Below are 19,406 nucleotides of genomic sequence, written 5' to 3'. Positions count from 1 at the left end.
TAAATGCCCATCAATGACAGACTGGATAAAGAAAATGTGGTACATACACACCATGGAACACTATGCAGCCATAAAAATGAACGAGATCATATCCTTTGCAGGGACATGGATGGAGCTGGAGGCCATTATCCTTAGCCAACTAGCAAAGGAACAGAAAACCAAATACCACATGTTCTCACTTATAAGTGGGAGCTAAACAATGAGAACACATGGACACATAGAGGGGAACAACACACACTGAGGCCTATCAGCGAGTGGAAGGTGGGAGGAGGCAGAGAAGCAGGAAAAATAACTAATGGGTATTAGGCTTAACACCTGGGTGATTAAATAATCTGTATAACCAACCCCCATGACGCACGTTTACCTATGTAACAAACCTGCGCATCCTGCACATATACCCCTAAACTTAAAATAAAAGTTAAAAAAAATACCATGGACATGATTCAGATTAAAGGAGGTCAGAATACATAAAAATTCCTGGTATATATATGGGTTGTATGTTTGAAAATTACTTTAAAAACAAATAAACAGGCGTGGTGGCTCACGCCTGTAATCCCAGCACTTTGGGAGGCCGAGGCAGGCGGATCACAAGGTCAGGAGATCGAGGCCATCCTGGCTAACATGGTGAAACCCCGTCTCTACTAAAAAATACAAAAAATTAGCCAGGCGTGGTGGCGGGTGCCTATAGTCCCAGCTCCTGGGGAGGCTGAGGCAGAAGAATGGCATGAACCCAGGAGGCGGAGCGTGCAGTGAGCAGAGACTGCGCCACTGCACTCCAGCCTGGGCGACACAGTGAGACTCTGTCTCTAAATAAATAAATAAATACAAATATAAAAAACAAATAAAAGACATAAAAGAGGTAGCACTGGTCATTATGAAATTGTTTCTTTGTTTCTCATTTATTTTATTAGTTGACAGGTTAAGAAGATACTAAGAATACTATAGTTACAAAAATCTGTATAACCAACAAAAGAGAATATCTTTTGTTCACAGATATTCTCGATTATTGACTAACACAAAGGGATACAAAAAGCATACCTGCAACTGTGAACACTGGGGAACTTTCCTCCGAGGTGGAGTCGGGATAAATGAAGTGTGTTTCCTGATTGATTCTAATCGTTTTTGCAGAGGAGTGGCACCTACAAAGTAATCTTCAGGTCTTGAGGATGCACTAGGAGTTGATTCTGGTACATCATAAGAATCCATGGTCTGTCTACATAAGAAGAAATAAAACCAGAATTCTAAGCACTAAAAAGTTAACTGATGCTCAGTTTCACTGATTCCTCTCCTCACTCTAAAGGAATCTTTTCTCTTTCTTTCTTTTCCCCTCCCTATTCCCAGTTTTAAACCAAGTCCTATATTCCTTATTGGCTATGGCCCACTTTTATGTATATCTTACAGATACCTCAAACACAGTGTATGTTCAAAACTAAATTCAACTTCTTTTCCTCCTTCAAAAAGCTAACTGATCCATTTTCAAATTCCTGTCAATTTGCTAAGTTAACTTAAATTCATGTAGTCTCCCACCTTCATTCTTTAACATACAGTCATTAAGCACATTCTACTGAGTTTTTCTTTCAAGAATCTGTCGAATCTGGTTCCAAGATGGCTGAATAGGAACAGCTCTGGTCTGCAGCTCCCAGCGTGATCGACCCAGAAGATGGGTGATTTCAGCATTTCCAACTGAGGTACCTGATTCATCTCACTGGGACTGGTTGGACAGTGGGTGCAGCCCATGGAGGGTGAGCCGAAGCAGGGTGGGGCGTTGCCTCACCCAGGAAATGCAAGGGGTCCAGGGATTTCCCTTTCCTAGCCAAGGGAAGGCGTGACAGACTGTACCTGGAAAACCGGGACACTCCCACCCAAATATTGAGCTTTTCCTACGGTCCTGGCAACCAGCAGACTAGGAGATTCTCTCCCGTGCCTGGCTCGGCAGGTCCCACGCCCATGGAGCCTTGCTCACTGCTAGCCCAGCAGTCTGAGATTGACCTGCCAGGCAGCAGCCTGGCAGCAGGGAGGTGCATACACCATTGCTGAGGCTTGAGTAGCTAAACAAAGTGGCCAGGCAATTCAAACTGGGTGGAGCCCACCACAGCTCAGCAAGGCCTACTGCCTCTATAGACTCCACCTCTGAGGGCAGGGCATAGCTGAACAAAAGGCAGCAGAAACGTCTGCAGACTTAAATGTCCCTGTCTGACAGCTCTGAAGACAGCATTCTCCCAGTATGGCGTTTGAGCGCTGAGAACAGACAGACTGCCTCCTCAAGTGGGTCCCTGACCCCCGTGTAGTCTAACTGGGAGACACCTCCCAGTAGGGGCCGACTGACACCTCATACAGGCAAGTGTCCCTCTGGGATGAAGCTTCCAGAGGAAGGATCAGGCAACAATATTTGCTGTTCTGCAAAATGCTGTTCTGCAGCCTCCACTGGTGATATCCAGGCAAACAGGGTCTGGAGTGGACCTCCAGCAAACTCAAACAGACTGCAGCTGAGGGACGTGACTGGTAAAAGAAAAACTAACAAAAATAAAGGAATAGCATCTACATCAACAAAAAGGGCATCCACACCAAAACCCCATCTGTAGGTCACCAACATCAAACACCAAAGGTAGATAAAACCACAAAGATGGGGAGAAACCAGAGTACAAAAGCTGATAATTCTAAAAACCAGAGCACCCCTTCTCCAAAGGATCACAGCCCCTTGCCAGCAACGGAACAAAGCTGGACGGAGAATGGCTTTGACAAGTTGACAGAAGTAGGCTTCAGAAGGTTGGTAATAACAAACTTCTCTGAGCTAAAGGAGCATGTTCTAACCCATCGCAAGGAAGCTAAAAACCTTGAAAAAAGGTTAGACGAGTGGCTAACTAGAATAAACAGTGTAGAGAAGACCTTAAATGACCTAATGGAGCTGAAAACCATGGCATAAGAACTTCATGATGCATGCACAAGCTTCAATAGCCAATTCAATCAAGTGGAAGAAAGGATATCAGTGACTGAAGATCAAATTAATGAAATAAAGCGAGAAGACAAAATTAGAGAAAAAAGAGTAAAAAGAAACAAACAAAGCCTTCAAGAAATAAGGGACTATGTGAAAAGACCAAATCTACGTTTGATTGGTGTACCTGAAACTGACGGTGAGAATGGAACCAAACTGGAAAACACTCTCTACGATATTATCCAGGAAAACTTCCCCAACCTAGCAAGGCAGGCCAACATTCAAATTCAGGAAATACACAGAACACCACAAAGCTACTCTTCGAGAAGAGCAACCCCAAGACACATAATTGTCAGATTCACCAAGGTTGAAATGAAGGAAAAAATGTTAAACACAGCCAGAGAGAAGGGTTGGGTTACCCACAAAGGGAAGCCCATCAGGCTAACAGCAGATCTCCTGGCAGAAACTCTACAAGCCAGAAGACAGTGGGGGCCAATATTCAACATTCTTAAAGAAAGGAATTTCAACCCAGAATTTCATATCCAGCCAAACTAAGCTTCATAAGTGAAGCAGAAATAAAATCCTTTACAGACAAGCAAATGCTGAGAGATTTTGTCACGAGGCCTGCCTTACAAGAGCTCCTGAAGGAAGCGCTAAACATGGAAAGAAACGATCAGTACCAGCCACTGCAAAAACATGCCAAATTGTAAAGACCATCGATGCTAAGAAGAAACTGCACCAACTAACGGGCAAAATAACCAGCTAACATCATAATGTCAGCATCAAATTCACACATAATAATATTAACTTGAAATGTAACTGGGCTAAATGCCCCAATTAAAAGACACAGCCTGGCAAATTGGATAAAGAGCTAAGACCCATCAGTGTGCTGTATTCAGGAGACCCATCTCAAATGCAAAGACACACATAGGCTCAAAATAAAGAGATAGAGGAAGATCCACCAAGCAAATGGAAAGCAAAAAAAAGGGAGGGGTTGCAATCCTAGTGTCTGATAAAACAGACTTTAAACCAAGAAAGATCAAGAGACAAGGAAGGTCATTACATAATGGTAAAGGGATCAATTTAACAAGAAGAGCTAACTAACCTTAAATATATATGCACCCAATACAGGAGTACCCAGATTCATAAAGCAAGTCCTTGGAGACCTACAAAGAGCCTTAGAATCCCACACAATAATACCGGGAGACTTTAATACCCCAACGTCAATATTAGATCAATGAGACAGAAGGTTAACAAGGATATCCAGGACTTGAACTCAGCTCTGCACCAAGCGGACCTAACAGACACCTACAGAACTCTCCACCCCAAATCAACAGAATATACATTCTTTTCAGCACCATGTCACACTTATTCTAAAATTGACCACATAATTGGAAGTAAAGCACTCCTCAGCAGATGTAAAAGAACAGAAATCACAACAAACTGTCTCTCAGACCACAGTGCAATCAAAATTAGAACTCAGGATTAAAAAACTCATTCAAAACCACACAACTACATGGAAACTGAACAACCTGCTCCTGAATGACTACTGGTTAAATAACAAAATGAAGGCAGAAATAAAGATGTTCTTTGAAACCAATGAGAACAAAGATGCAATGTACCAGAATCTCTGGGACACATTTAAAGCAGGGTGTAGAGGGAAATTTATAGCACTAAATGCCCACAAGAGAAAGCAGGAAAGATCTAAAATCAACACCCTGACATCACAATTAAAAGAACTAGAGAAGCAAGAGCAAACACATTCAAAAGCTAGCACAAGGCAAGAAATAACTAAGAACAGAGCAGAACTGAAGGAGATAGACACACAAAAACACCGTTCAAAAAAATCAGTGAATCCAGGAGCTGGTTTTTTGAAAAGATCAACAAAATTGATAGACTGCTAGCAAGACTAATAAAGAAGAAAAGAGAGAAGACTCAAAAAGATGCAATAAAAAATGAGAAAGGGGATATCACTACCAATCCCACAGAAATACAAACTACCATCAGAGAATACTATAAATACTTCTATGTAAATAAACTAGAAAATCTAGAAGAAATGGATAAATTCCTGGACACATACACCCTCCTAAGACTAAACCAGGGAGAAGGCAAAACTCTGAATAGACCAATAACAGGCTGTGAAATAGAGGCAATAATTAATAGCCTACCAACCAAAAAAGTCTAGGACCAAATGGATTCACAGCCGAATTCTACCAGATGTACAAAGCGGAGCTGGTACCATTCCTTCTGAAACTATTCCAATCAACAGAAAAAGAGGGAATCCTCCCTAACTCATTTTATGACACCAGCATCATCCTGATACCAAAACCTGGCACAGGCACAACAAAAAAAGAGAATTTTAGACCAATATCCCTGAAGAACATCAATGCAAAAATCCTCAATAAAATCCTGGCAAACTGAATCCAGCAGCACATCAAAAAGCTTATCCACCATGATCAAGTCAGCTTCATCCCTGGGATGCAAGCCTGGTTCAACATATGCAAATCAATAAATGTAATTCATCACATAAACAGAAACAACAAAAACCACATGATTATCTCAATAGATGCAAAAAAGGCATTTGACAAAATTCAACAGCCTTTCATGCTAAAAACTCTCAATAAACTAGATATTGATGGAATGTATGTCAAAATAATAAGAGCTATTTATGACAAATCCACAGCCAATATCATACAGAATGGGCAAAAACTGGAAGCATTCCCTTTGAAAACCGGCACAAGACAAGGATGCCCTCTCTCACCACTCCTATTCAACATAATGTTGGAAGTTCTGGCCAGGGCAATCAGGCAAGAGAGAGAAATAAAGGGTATTCAATTAGGAACAGAAGAAGTCAAATGACATGATTGTATATTTAGAAAATCCCATCATCTCAGCCCAAAATCTCCTTGAGCTGATAAGCAACTTCAGCAAGGTCTCAGGATACAAAATCAATGTGCAAAAATCACAAGCATTCTTATACACCAATAACAGAGAAACAGAGCAAAATCATGAGTGAACTCCCATTCACAATTGTTACGAAGAGAACAAAATACCGAGGAATCCAACTTACAAGGGATGTGAAGGACCTCTTCAAGGAGAACTACAAACCACTGCTCAACAAAACAAAAGAGGACACAAACAAATGGAAGAACATTCCATGCTCATGGACAGGAAGAATCAATATTGTGAAACGGCCATACTGCCCAAGGTAATTTATAGATTCAATGCCATCCCCATCAAGTTACCAATGACTTTCTTCACAGAATTGGAAAAAACTACTTTATAGTTCACATGGAAAAAAAGAGCCCACATTGCCAAGATAATCCTAAGCAAAAGGAACAAAGCTGGAGGCATCATGCTACCTCACTTCAAACTATACTACAAGGCCACAGTAACCAAAACAGCATGGTACTGGTACCAAAACAGATATATAGACCAAGGGAAAAGAACAGAGGCCTCAGAAATAACACCACACATCTACAACCATCTATATATCTGTTTCGGTACCAGTACCATGCTGTTTTGACAGTCTTTGACAAAACTGACAAAAACAAGAAACAGGAAAAAGATTCCCTGTTTAATAAATGGTGCTGGGAAAACTGGCTAGCTATATGTAGAAAGCTGAAACTGGATCTTTCCTTATATCTTATACAAAAATTAATTCAAGATGGATTAAAGATGTAATTGTTAGACCTAAAACCATAAAAACCCTAGAAGAAAACCGAGGCAATACCAATCAGGACATAGGCATGGGCAAGGACTTCATGACTAAAACACCAAAAGCAATGGCAAAAAAAGCCAAAATAGACAAATGGGATCTAATCAAACTAAAGACCAGGCTGGGCGCAGTGGCTCATGCCTGTAATCCCAGCATTCTGGGAGGCCGAGGCAGGCAGATCACAAGGTCAGGAGCTCAAGACCAACCTTGCCAATATGGTGAAACCCCGTTTCTACTAAAAATACAAAAATTAGCCGGGCATGGTGACATGTGCCTGTAATCCCAGCCACTTGGGAGGCTGAGGCAAGAGAATCACTGAACCCGGGGAGGTGGAGGTTGCAGTGAGCCGAAATTGTGCCACTGCACTCCAGCCTGGGTGACAGAGCAAGACTCCGTCTTGGAAAAAAAAAAAAACTAAAGACCTTCTGCACGGCAAAAGAAACTACCATCAGAGTGAACAGGCAACCTATAGAATGGGAGAAAATTTTTGCAATCTACTCATCTGACAAAGGGCTAATATCCAGAATCTGCAAAGAACTTAAACAAATTTACAAGAAAAAAACAAACAACCCCATCAAAAAGTGGGCAAAGGATATGAACAGACACTTCTCAAAAGAAGACATTTATGAAGCCAAAAGACACATGAAAAAATGCTCATCATCACTGGCCATCAGAGAAATGCAAATTAAAACCACAATGAGATAATATCTTACGCCAGTTAGAATGGCGATCATTAAAACAACAGGAAACAACAGATGCTGGAGAGGATGTGGAGAAATAGGAATGCTTTTACACTGTTGGTGGGAGTGTAAATTAGTTCAACTTTTGTGGAAAACAGTGTGGCGATTCCTCAAGGATCTAGAACTAGAAGTACCATTTGACCTAGCAATCCCGTTACTTGGTATATACCCAAAGGATTATCAATCATGTTATTATAAAGACACATGCACACATATGTTTATTGCGGCACTATTCACAATAGCAAAGACTTGGAACCAACCCAAATGTCCATCAATAATAGACTGGATTAAGAAAATGTGGCATATATACACCACGGAAAGCTATGCAGCCATAAAAAAGGGTGAGTTCATGTACTTTGCAGGGACATGGATGAAGCTGGAAACCACCATTCTCAGCAAACTATCACAAAGACAGACAACCAGACACTGCATGTTCTCACTCACAGGTGGGAACTGATCAATGAAAACACTTGGACACAGGGCGGGGAACATCACACACCAGGGCCTGTCAGGGGGTCAGGGGCTGAGGGAGGGATAGCATTAGGAGATATACCTGATGTAAATGACAAGTTGATGGATGCAGCAAACCAACATGGCACATGTATACCTATGTAACAAACCTGCACATTGTGCACATGTACCCTAGAACTTAAAGTATAACAAAAAAATAAATTTTTAAAAAATGTTAAAAAAAAAAAAAGAATCTGTCATCCCTTCACAAAGCTAATTCCTTAGCCACAACTAAGAGTTCTCCGTATCTAAGAGTAATCCATTCTTCCAGAAATAGACTTGATTTTTATCTGTGCAACAACCTTTACACTAACAAGACAAATCCTAAACTCTTCTGCTGGGTTTAAGGTCTTTCTAATTCAGCTTCTCCTTATCTTCCTAATTCTCCTCTCCAACCTGGGACATAAACATATTCTTATCTTCATGTAGTTGCTTCTCAGCTATATTCCCTACCTTAAGCATCCTTTTCCCATCTCACCTCCTTTAAGACCATGCTAGAAATTTGATCTCCTTTGAAAATAGGGTGTTTTTAACCTTTCGGTCCTGAAATACCTATGACATAGACTTTTATCTGTTATCAGTGGCTCATTCCTGGAAGCAGAGTATGCATGTGTGTGTGTGCTATATGAGCTCTCATCTCTAAGTCTGAAAAAATCCCTCAAGAATGTTCTACAACATCCTTGGAGATATATCAGCACACATAACTTTCCTCAATCACCCAGTCTGTACCACTCATTTTAGCCCCTGTTCATATACTTCCTTGTACCATTTTTTAGTGTGTATTTCTTGTATCCCCAGTAATACTAAGCTACTGTCACTGAAACCATGCTTTATATTTCCCAGTGTATGTATAATTACCCAAATACAATGCTGAGTGTCCTTTAATTGTTAAACAAGTATTGGTTCAATTAAATGGAAGTATTTCATAGAACTGTCTTTTTTTTTCTTTTTTTTTTTTGAGACGGAGTCTCGCTCTGTCGCCCAGGCTGGAGTGCAGTGGCCGGATCTCAGCTCACTGCAAGCTCCGTCTCCCAGGTTTACGCCATTCTCCTGCCTCAGCCTCCCGAGTAGCTGGGACTACAGGCGCCCGCCACCACGCCCGGCTAGTTTTTTGTATTTTTTAGTAGAGACGGGGTTTCACCGTGTTAGCCAGGATGGTCTCGATCTCCTGACCTCATGATCCACCTGTCTGGGCCTCCCAAAGTGCTGGGATTACAGGCTTGAGCCACCGCGCCTGGCCTTCATAGAACTTTCAAATTAGGGCCAGGCATGGTAGCTCATGACTGTAATCCCAACATTTTGGGAGGCTGAAGCAGGTGGATCACTTGAGCCCAGATGTCTGAGACAAGCCTGGGCAACACTGTGAGACTCCATCTCTACAAAAAATAAAAAATAACTAGCCAGGTGTGGTGGTGCACGCCTGTGGTCCCAGCTAATCAGGAGGCTGAAGTAGGACTGCATGAGCCCAGGAGGTCAAGGCTGCAGTGAGATGTGATCATGCCACTGAATTCCAGCCTGGGTGACAGAGCAAGACCCTCTCAAGAAAAAAAAGACACACAAAATTAAAATACAATTTTCATTAAAAGGAATTATCATTTCAAAGTTATGATTAGTCTCGGCCGGGCGTAGTGGCTCACGCCTATAATTCCAGCACTTTGGGAGGCCAAGGAAAAGTGGATCACCTGTGGTCAGAAGTTTGAGACCAGCCTGGCCAACATGGTGAAACCCCGTCTCTACTAAAAATACAAAAATTAGCTGGGTATGGTGGCACACATCTGTAGTCCCAGCTACTCAGCAGGCAGAGACAGGAGAATCTCTTGAACTTGGGAGGTGGAGGCTTCATTGAGCTGAGATCATGCCACTGTACTCCAGCCTGGGTGAGACAGAGCAAGACTCCATCTCAGCAACAACAACAACAACAAAGTTATGATTAGTCTCAACTACTACACAATTACCCCTTTGAAAAGTTTTTTATGAATAAAAAGTTATATTACTATATTTACTCATATTATTTTATTTTATTTTTTGTGATGGAGTCTAACTGTTATCTGGGCTGGAGTGCAACTGCACGATCCCGGCTCACTGCAACCTCTGCCTCCCAGGCTCCAGCAATTCTCTTGCCTCAGCTTTCCAAGCAGCTGAGATTACAGGCGCCCACCACCACGCCTCACTCTTTTTTTTTTTTTTTTTTTTTTGTATTTTTAGTAGAGACAGAGACAGGGTTTCACCACGTTGGCCAGGCTGGTCTTGAACTCCTGACCTCAGGTGATCCACCAGCCTCCCAAAGTGATGGGATTACAGGCGTTAGCCACCGCACTCAGTCCATATTTAAATAGTGTTATATTTAAAATAGTACAGGTTGAGCATCCCTTATCCGAAATGCTTAGGACCAAAAGTGTTTTTGGATTTCAGCTTTTGTCAAATTTGGGAATATTTGTAACACACTGGTCAAGCATCCTTAATCCAAAAATCTGAAATCCAAAATGCTCCAGTGAACATTTCCTTCCAACATCATGTCAGTGCTCAAAAAGATTCACATTATGGGGCATTTCAGACTTCAGATTTTCTAATTAGGGATGCTCAACCTGTATCTTCAATTTCAATATGTTAGACTAGGACACCATTTATATCTTGCACAAAACTCCATAAATTAAACATGTAGTCCTAGTATGGACAACATAGCAAGACCCCCTCTCTCAAAAAAAAAAAAAGAAAAAAATTAGCCTGGCATGGTGGTAGTCCTAGCCACTTGAGAGGCTGAGGCAGGAGGACTGCTTGAGTCCAGGAGTTTAAGGCTGTAATGTGCAATGATTGCACCACTGCACTTTAGCCTGGGCAACAGAGTGAGATCCTCTCTAATTAATAAATAAATACATAAACTAAACATGTAGCATTATTTGTCCTTAAAGCTCAAATGATGTCCAGAGCAAGTTCATATACCACACAATTTATTTATTTATTTTTACAAATGTTCATATTAGCTTTATTCATAATAGCCAAAAATTGAAAATGACTCAGTGGGTGAATGATTAAATAAACTATGGTACATCCACACCATGTAATAGTACTCTGCAATGAAAAGAAACAAATTATTGATACATGCAACAACTTGGATGTTAAAGCCAATCCAAAAAGGTCACATATAAAATTTCATACATTTAACATTTTTTAAATGACAAATTAAAGGAATGAAGAACAGATGAATGGCTGACAGAGATTAGGGAAAGGGAAGAGGGTGGGCGGGACATAAATGTGACTATAAAAAGGCAACACAAGAATTCCTTGTGGTGATGGAACTGTATCTTCACTGTGGTGAATACAGGACTCTACATTAGACGCCACACAATTTAAATAGCAGCTACTCTAAAGCATCCTAGCTTTACATGCACATTGAATTACCTCTTTCAAAGGGAATTTTAATCAGTACTACTTACACAGAATGTTTCCTTCAAATTTGTTACTTGGTGCAATAATTGCTAACACTTATTGAGCATTCATCACGTTTCAGGTACTCTTCTAAGCCCTTTATATTTTCTCATTTAATCTTCAAACAACCCCATGAAGTAGATCATGCTCCCAGCTGACAAACAGGAAATCAGACAAGTTAAGTAACTTACCAAAGTCAACCAGTTAGAGTGGAAGAGTTAGGATTTGAATCCAGGCAGTCTAACTCTGCAATGAGTGCACTTAGCTACTTCTTTCACGTTGCCTTTTAAACAGGGATCAATTATGAGGCAATATAAGCCCTGCTGAATTTGACTCCTTAAAAGAGAAATGCTATGAATTCCAAAAAGATTTTAAAGTCTAGCTGACTTTAAAAAGTCTAGCAATAAATGAGATGAGAAAAACACTATCGGCACTAAGAGGGATGGTTTTGAAAAAATATGTCCGTTGAGTATTTAATGTTAAAGTAAAACAAAATAGCCCAATCCATGAATTAAAGATTAGCAAATGAGTTATATTTACTTTACCTTCTCATCTCACACTCAAGAATGTGTAATTTTGCCCAGCACAATAATCAAGATGTTATAACTATACCTTGAATCAATATATTACTGTCCCAATACTCTTCCTTCCAATCAGAAGCAAAAAGGTCCTCTTACTTGTATCTCCCCTGGACACCATCTCCTTTGTGTACTTCAACTTTTTTTTTTTTTTTTGAGACAGGGTCTCACTCTGTTGTCCAGGCTGGAGTGCAGTGGCCCAATACCACTGCAGCCTCGACCTCCTGGGCTCAAGCGATCCTCCTACCTCAGCCTCTTGAGTAGCTGGGACTACAGGCATGCACTGCCACACCAGGCTGTACTTCACTTCTCTATTATCTTTAATCACTCCTATACAGGATCCTTTTCTTTCATTGCCAAGCATATTCTAGTATTTCTAACATTAAAAATTTGTGTTTAAATCCGATTCATCTCATTCCTTCTGAGACCAATCTCCTGGAAATGTGGTCTACACCTATTGCCTCCAGTTACTAATAAATATTTTACTAGAAATCTTCAGTAATCTCTTTTTTCCACCTATCACTATAAAGAAACTGCACTTTTGAAGATCATTATTTTTGCCAAAACCATGGCCAAATACTTTGTTCATCAAGTTTGTTCATCCTTCCTCCTCTAAACTTTCTGGGACCTTGTTTCCTGACACTCCACTTTTTAGGGGCTTTTCTCCTCCTTACTTTTTATAGTTCCAATTTCTGTACTGATTCTTTTTTTCCCTCATGTTCCAATAATAGGTGGCCCCAGACTCTGAAAATCATTCATTCTACATAGGAAAATAATCATTCTCTATGACTCCTAAATCTCTACCTTCAGACCATTACAACTGCAACCCAGTCCTGCATTTCCAACTTCCTATAAGATGTTAAACTTTCATGTTGTCAGACTCATTAAGTTCAAAACTAATCATCACTTCACATCTCATTCAATCTTTCTTTGCCAACTACTGTACTCTGTTTTGCTCAGTAATAATTCCATTCTTCTGTTTTCTTTCCCCACTAAAAAAATACTTTCATCATCTTTTACTCTTCCTTCAACATCACCTTTACATCTAAAAAGTTAACTTTGTTACTTTGTTAACTTTATCATCAAATTCTGACATTTTTTTTTTTTAAGACAGAGTCTCACTCTGTCTCCCAGGCTGCAGTGCATTGGTGCGATCTTGGCTCACTGCAACCTCCACCTCCCAGGTTCAAGTGATTCTCCTGCCTCAGCCTCCAAGTAGCTGGGACTACAGGCGTGCACCACCATGCCTGGCTAATTTTTGTATTTTTTGGTAGAGATGGGGTTTCACCATGTTGGCCAGGCTGGTCTTGAACTCCTGACCTCAGATGATCCGCCTGCCTTGGCCTCCCAAAGTGCTGGGATTACAGGCATAAGCCACCACACCTGGCCTCTGACATATTTCTTAAAAAGATATACACTTGTCCTCTTAGATGTGGGCTTCACTCTCATTCTCAATTATAGCTACTTATCTTATTCCCAATCTTAGCCCCTTTCCCTAATCCATCATCAGTCTTTCATTGTCACCACTTTTATCATTACCTTGCTTGAGATCCCATAACAGTTCCCATACATCTATATGAAGTCGAATCAGAATTCCTGTCTGGTTTTCAAGGCACTACTGTATTTGATCTTATTATCTGATCCTATCCAGGTTCATTTTCTACTACTTCAGTTCATACCCTAAGTAGCCTTTCCAAAATCCAACATTCTGCATACACTTCCTCTAAGATTTTGTATACAACACTGGGAGATGAGGGGAGGTGGGAGTGAAGAAAGTTCCAGTAGACAATTCTTTAAAAGGTTAAATCACAGCCATATAGCCAAACACGCACCCCCTACTCTAGACAGATGATCACTCTACTATTCTCCCTGCCTTTTTATTCACCTTATCGACAACTAAAAATGCTTCTCTACTCCCGTTTGTCTGAGCAAATCTTATCCATTCTGCATGTGCCATCTCCTCAGAAGTTTTCCAGAGCTTGGCAGGGCTAGTTCTCTTGACAATTCCACTTGTAGTTGTAGTTCACAGCACACAAGTAAAGCTTTGTTGTTTCTCTTGTGGTTAGTTCGTGAAGGGGCTGACTTGATCACTTTTCTACATTGCCACCAATACCTAAATCCAACCGCCCTAATGCCAATACTTAGTCGGGTATTATGCACGTAGTGCTTAAACACACCTCAACACACAAGTATTGTGAAGATAATGACCACACAGCAGGGCAAATACAAAGTTAAAGCAGGTCCGGAACCAATACAAAGCATTTTTACCAATAAAATGCCGTGATGACGCTGTCACCCATTCCGGATTCATCAATCATTCTTCAAAAGTCCGGCTCCAAAACTATGTCGAGACTTAAATCCCCTGAAGAAAGAAAGAAAGAAAAAAAAAAAAACCCGCCAAAATGACAGCTAAGAGAGAGGCCAGACTAACCCTTGGCCCTCCCAAATTCCCTCTCGCTCCACCACAAGTGGGTTCACAAGAGACACAAACGCACCCAGGAAGACCTCCACTCCCTCAGACGCGGGGCGGGCCCTGCGACTTCACTCTGGGAGGCACATTTCCGCTCACCCAGCTCTGCGACCCTCGCTCCTGCGGAGTCAGCTTCTGCTGGCGAAGGGGGAAGGGCAAAAGGACAGTGCGTCCCAACCCGTCCCTCTTCAGCTGAACCTGTCAGAGACCAGCCCAGCTCTGAAATCACGCCGTTGTGAAAAGGCAATTCGGTCCTCCGCCGCCTCTTCAGTTTAAAATCGTTTCCCGACTCGCTCTGCGGCTCCACGCAGGAAGCCTCCTTAGCGCCTCGCCGATTCCGTATCAGTGAAGCAACTAAAATTGCCATTTTAACTGAGGGCAAGGCCGAGCCACTTAACCGCTATCGTCAACCTTTCCAATCGTGCTCGGTTGCTCGTCCGTTTCCCTACAGGTGCCCAGCTTTCTCTCAAATTTCCGCCCGTAGTAAGCATGGCGGCGGCACCTCACCACTGATTCGTTGAATTCCTTCCCCGTAATCTTGGGCACTAGAGGGCGGAGTTGAAGGGCGCTTGGACCCCCACGGCGATCTGTGTTTGGGTTCGGACTCTGGGAGGATTTTGGCTTTGCTCGCCTTCCTCTTTCAGAAGACTCGAGATCGGCCAGCAGGTCTGCGAGATTTGAAACGCGACTGTTACTCCTTGTTTGCCGGTTCTGGCCGCGGGAGCCTCTCGGGAAGCGTGGAAAGAAGGGTAGGGCGTATGCCTAGTGACCGCCTCTGGTTGTGGGGCTCGCGCCTGGCGCAGCTACGTGGAGTCGCTCTCTCTTCGTCACTTTGGGTTGCAGACTTGTTGAGTAGAAGTGCAGACTGATGCTTTAAGACTCGGGGAAAGGTCTTTCCCTTATCTCCACCCCATCAAGCAACCCAGAGGCCTTGGAGATTTGTCTTGTTTCTAGACACGTGTACTCGAATGTTGTGCGGAGGACTTAAATATTCGAGAAGGGAGTGGGAACTCCTGGAATTTCTGTGTATTTCGAAAGCTGACTTTTAACTACCGGCAGCGTGGGATTCGTGATTGTTTTTCGCCATCGTGTGGCTCCAACATGTACTTCCCTTCTTGGTTAAGTCAGCTGTACAGGGGTTTATCCAGACCCATCCGAAGGACCACCCAACCGATCTGGGGTTCTCTCTACAGAAGTCTGGTGCAGAGTTCACAGAGGAGAAATCCAGGTGAAAATAGCGAAGAGATCTGTCCTATGAACAGTACTTCAACCTGTTATCTACGACCAGAGAGCTTTTATTCCATATTTTCCCCCATTCTTAACTGGATAGCCTTATGTGTAGAAGCAGATCATTCACTCTTTTCATTCATTATAAGGCAGATTTTTTCCCTGAGTTTTTAGAAAGACCACAAAAAGGTAACCACGTAATATATAGAATACTCTACTTTTGGTTCATACCTTAAAAAATCCTTTTTCGGCCGGGCGCGGTGGCTCACGCCTGTAATCCCAGCACTTTGGGAGGCCGAGGCGGGCGGATCATGAGGTCAGGAGATCGAGACCATCCTGGCTAACACAGTGAAACCCGTCTCTACTAATAATACCAAAAAAAAAAAAAAAACATTAGCCGGGCGTGGTGGTGGGCGCCTGTAGTCCCAGCTACTGGGGAGGCAGAGGCAGGAGAATGGCGTGAACCCGGGAGGCGGAGCTTGCAGTGAACTGAGATCGCGCCACTGCACTCCAGCCTGGGCGACAAAGTGAGACTCCGTCTCAAAAAAAAAAAAAAAAAATCATTTTTCACAGAATATAATAGTGTTTTCTAGTGTACAAGTGGCTGTTAAACAGTAGATTCATATTAAAACTAAATAGTTCCTGCACCATCCATTTCTACAGTTTCTAAAATCCTATTTCATTTGGGGAAGAAATGTGCAGTATTAAGAATTGGGTAATTAGGATTTTAGGTAAATGCAAATACTAGAAGATCAAAAAAATTTTGATTTCCTAACACAAGACAGAAATTTACGGTTATTCACTTGGCTTTTGACACATTTGCAGGTAAATTTAATAGTGAATGACCTGTTTCCCTGACATACCTAAGATGTATTTTGAGAATTTTTATTTTTAAGCAACCTGCAAGTGATGTATTTTTAATCTTGCCTTTTAAAGTTTCTTTTCTTTTTTTTTTTTTAAAAAAAAGAATTCAGTAGCTTTGCTGTCCGGACCAACACATGTGGAGAGTTGCGTTCATCTCACTTAGGCCAAGAAGTCACCTTGTGTGGATGGATTCAGTACCGAAGGTAAATTGAGGAAGACAGTCTAAGAATGCATGGTGGTGGTTTTCCCAGGGCAATTCTAAACCTTTACTAATTTACAACCAGTCCGAAGAATAAAACGTTTTGCAACTCCTGCGGGTTTAAGAATTTACTGAATTTTCAACTTTGTTTTGAAAGGCCCAAGTGTCATTCTCAGTAGGTACCAGTAACATCTGTTGAAGGTTATAACAGTGAAGCTTGATCCACCCAATGGACTGAAATGACACTGGGCTTACTAAGACTGAAGAGTTCCTATGACCAGTAATTAAAAATGGGCCAGCCTCCTATAAACCAGCTGTTAAACTCCAATAGCATGGGGGAGAAAGCTCGTTTTATTCCATTTAGGTAGAGAACAAGCCCAGAAACAGTGATTCTTTAAGATCAGAGCCCATTTTTTGTTGTTGTTCATCTCTCTATTCCAGAACATTCCTGAATAGTACATTAATTCACATGGAAGAGATCCAAAATACATAGGTTGTATGACCTTCTTTTTTTTTTTTTTTTTTTTTTTTGAGATGGAGTCTAGCTCTCTCGCCCAGGCTGGAGTGCAGTGGCCAGATCTCAGCTCACTGCAAGCTCCACCTCCCGGGTTTACGCCATTCTCCTGCCTTAGCCTCCCGAGTAGCTGGGACTACAGGCGCCCGCCACCTCGTCCGGCTAGTTTTTTGTATTTTTTAGTAGAGACGGGGTTTCACCATGTTAGCGAGGATGGTCTCGATCTCCTGACCTCGTGATCCGCCCGTCTCAGCCTCCCAAAGTGCTGGGATTACAGGCTTGAGCCACCGCGCCCAGCCAATGACCTTCTTAAAGAATATGTCCCAGCCTGGCGCCTAAGCCTGTAATCCCAGCACTTTGGGAGGCTGAGGCGGGCGGATCAGGAGGTTAGGAGTTCGAGACCAGCCCGGCCAACATGATGAAACCCCATTTCTACTAAAAACACAAAAAAATTAGCCAGGCGGGGTGGCGCACGTCTGTAATCCTAGCTACTCAGGAGGCTGAGGCAGGAGAATTGCTCGAACCCAGGAGGCAGAGGCTGCAGCGAGCTGAGATCGTGCCACTGCACTCCAGCCTGGGCGACAGAACAAGACTCCAAAAAAAAAAAAAAAAGGAGTTTGTCCCAAGTAGGTGGATAGTTTTCCCATAAGTGTAGTGACTTTGTTTCCTGAACCCAAATCTGAAGAGGGTTTCTGTACCTGTTCCTGGTGCTGAGGACACTATGAGAAATAGAGATTGGCATTTCTAGGACCTTTTGATGATTCAGAGAGGTATTAAATTAGTAGTTGGAACTCTTCCAGAAAATTTTAGATTGTATCTTTTTTTAGAAAAAGACTTTATATTGCCATATTTCAAAAATGATCCATCAGATGTTTCCATTATGCTAAAATATTATCTTTGGATTTTACTATGTGCAAAGTTTCCAAATTTAATAAAATTTTCTTATAAGGACTTAAGCCAATAAAAATTTTTTTAATTATTCATCTATAATAATTTTTTATTAATAAGCCATCTGTATAAGATTAATATATCAGATAAGTAAACAATAAAAATTGAAACTGAAATGAAAAACAATATTTTTTCATCAATGAGCTACATAGATAACAACTGCATGAATGTAAAGAAAATACATAATTATAAAAAAGAAACATGAAAAATTGTAATTATCATAAAAAAGAAACATGAAAAATTGCATGGATTTTTGTTTTTTATTTTGTCTGCTTAAACTTTGGACTTAGAGATTTTATCTTAAAATGTTCCTTTTTTTTCCCCCTCCCATTAATCAGGCAAAACACATTCTTGGTCCTAAGAGATTTCCATGGGCTTGTTCAAGTTGTCATTCCGCAGGATGAGGTAATAGAAAATTTACTGTTATTATCTGAAAGCCTCTTTGATGCTGTGGCTAGGGTAAGCTAAGTAGTTAGATGAATATGTTAGAGGTTTTAAATTCAGAAGTTTATTGTTAATGAAAACTGAAAAATATCATAAGCAATGTTAAGACATGGCAAAAAGACTAGTGACCCAGTAGAATTTTGAACCTAGGATATGAACAAAAACTTTAGAGGAAAGAAATACATAAATGGCTTGTAGACATAATGAAAGTATGCCCAGCCTCACTCATAGGTAGAGAAATGTGAATTAAAACTGCATGTAATTGTCATTTTTAACACATTAGATTGACAACACACTGTGTTTGGGAAAGCAGGTGCTCAATTCCTGGAGGGAATACAAATTGGCACTAGCTGAAGGGAGAGCAATTTGGCAATATCAAAACTATAAATGCATATATCCTTTGAGCCATTAATTTCACTTCTGGTAAATTATCTTATATCTAGACTTATACAGATACAAAATAACATATGTACAAGGATATTCATTTCAGGATTCTTTTTAATAGAAAAAATTGGGAACCACCCGGATGTCCTCCAATAAGAGACTGGCTTAAAAAATAATGTATATTCTTACAATAAGATACTCTGCTCAGCCATACAAAAAAGAATGAAGAAGTTCTATTCTAATAGCGAAAAAAAATCCAAGGAATACTGTTAAGTGAAGAACTGGTATTCTTGAGTATACAGAAGAGCAGCTATGAAACTCCAGCACTCTAGTGCTGTCTTCTGTATAAAAACTAGGGGAAGGAGACAGAATATATATTCAGTGTGTGTGTGTGTGTGTGCATTTGCTTGTATATATGTTATGAAATGTCTCTGGAAGGATACCTAAATATC

General features: G+C 41.2%; 2 protein-coding genes across 6 annotated transcripts in view; one reads left to right on the top strand and one right to left on the bottom strand.

Moving 5' to 3' along the window:
• Positions 1 to 14,613, bottom strand: part of CENPL (centromere protein L) — a 32,536-nt gene extending 17,923 nt beyond the window's left edge. The window contains exons 1-4 of one of the 5 annotated variants that reach the window (XM_037985933.2): positions 14,400 to 14,505; positions 14,173 to 14,266; positions 11,335 to 11,480; positions 1,039 to 1,213 (exon numbers count right to left, since the gene is read on the bottom strand). In XM_037985933.2, the coding sequence (XP_037841861.1) occupies positions 1,039 to 1,206 (168 nt within the window). In that variant the 5' untranslated portion in view covers positions 1,207 to 1,213; positions 11,335 to 11,480; positions 14,173 to 14,266; positions 14,400 to 14,505. Of the gene's footprint in view, positions 1 to 1,038; positions 1,214 to 11,334; positions 11,481 to 14,172; positions 14,267 to 14,399 lie in introns of all 5 variants that reach the window. The other 4 variants (XM_037985934.2, XM_037985932.2, XM_037985937.2 and 1 more) reach the window with 4 other exon arrangements.
• Positions 14,614 to 14,874: 261 nt separating this feature from the next.
• DARS2 (aspartyl-tRNA synthetase 2, mitochondrial) overlaps positions 14,875 to 19,406 on the top strand; it is a 35,300-nt gene continuing 30,768 nt past the window's right edge. The window contains exons 1-3 of the mRNA XM_007989452.3: positions 14,875 to 15,602; positions 16,569 to 16,668; positions 18,465 to 18,531. Of these exons, the coding sequence (XP_007987643.2) occupies positions 15,476 to 15,602; positions 16,569 to 16,668; positions 18,465 to 18,531 (294 nt within the window). The 5' untranslated portion in view covers positions 14,875 to 15,475. The remainder of the gene's footprint in view (positions 15,603 to 16,568; positions 16,669 to 18,464; positions 18,532 to 19,406) is intronic.

Source organism: Chlorocebus sabaeus, chromosome 25, assembly GCF_047675955.1.
Source record: "Chlorocebus sabaeus isolate Y175 chromosome 25, mChlSab1.0.hap1, whole genome shotgun sequence".
NCBI classification, from domain to species: Eukaryota; Metazoa; Chordata; class Mammalia; order Primates; family Cercopithecidae; genus Chlorocebus; species Chlorocebus sabaeus.
This window is presented reverse-complemented; position numbering and strand designations above follow the sequence as displayed.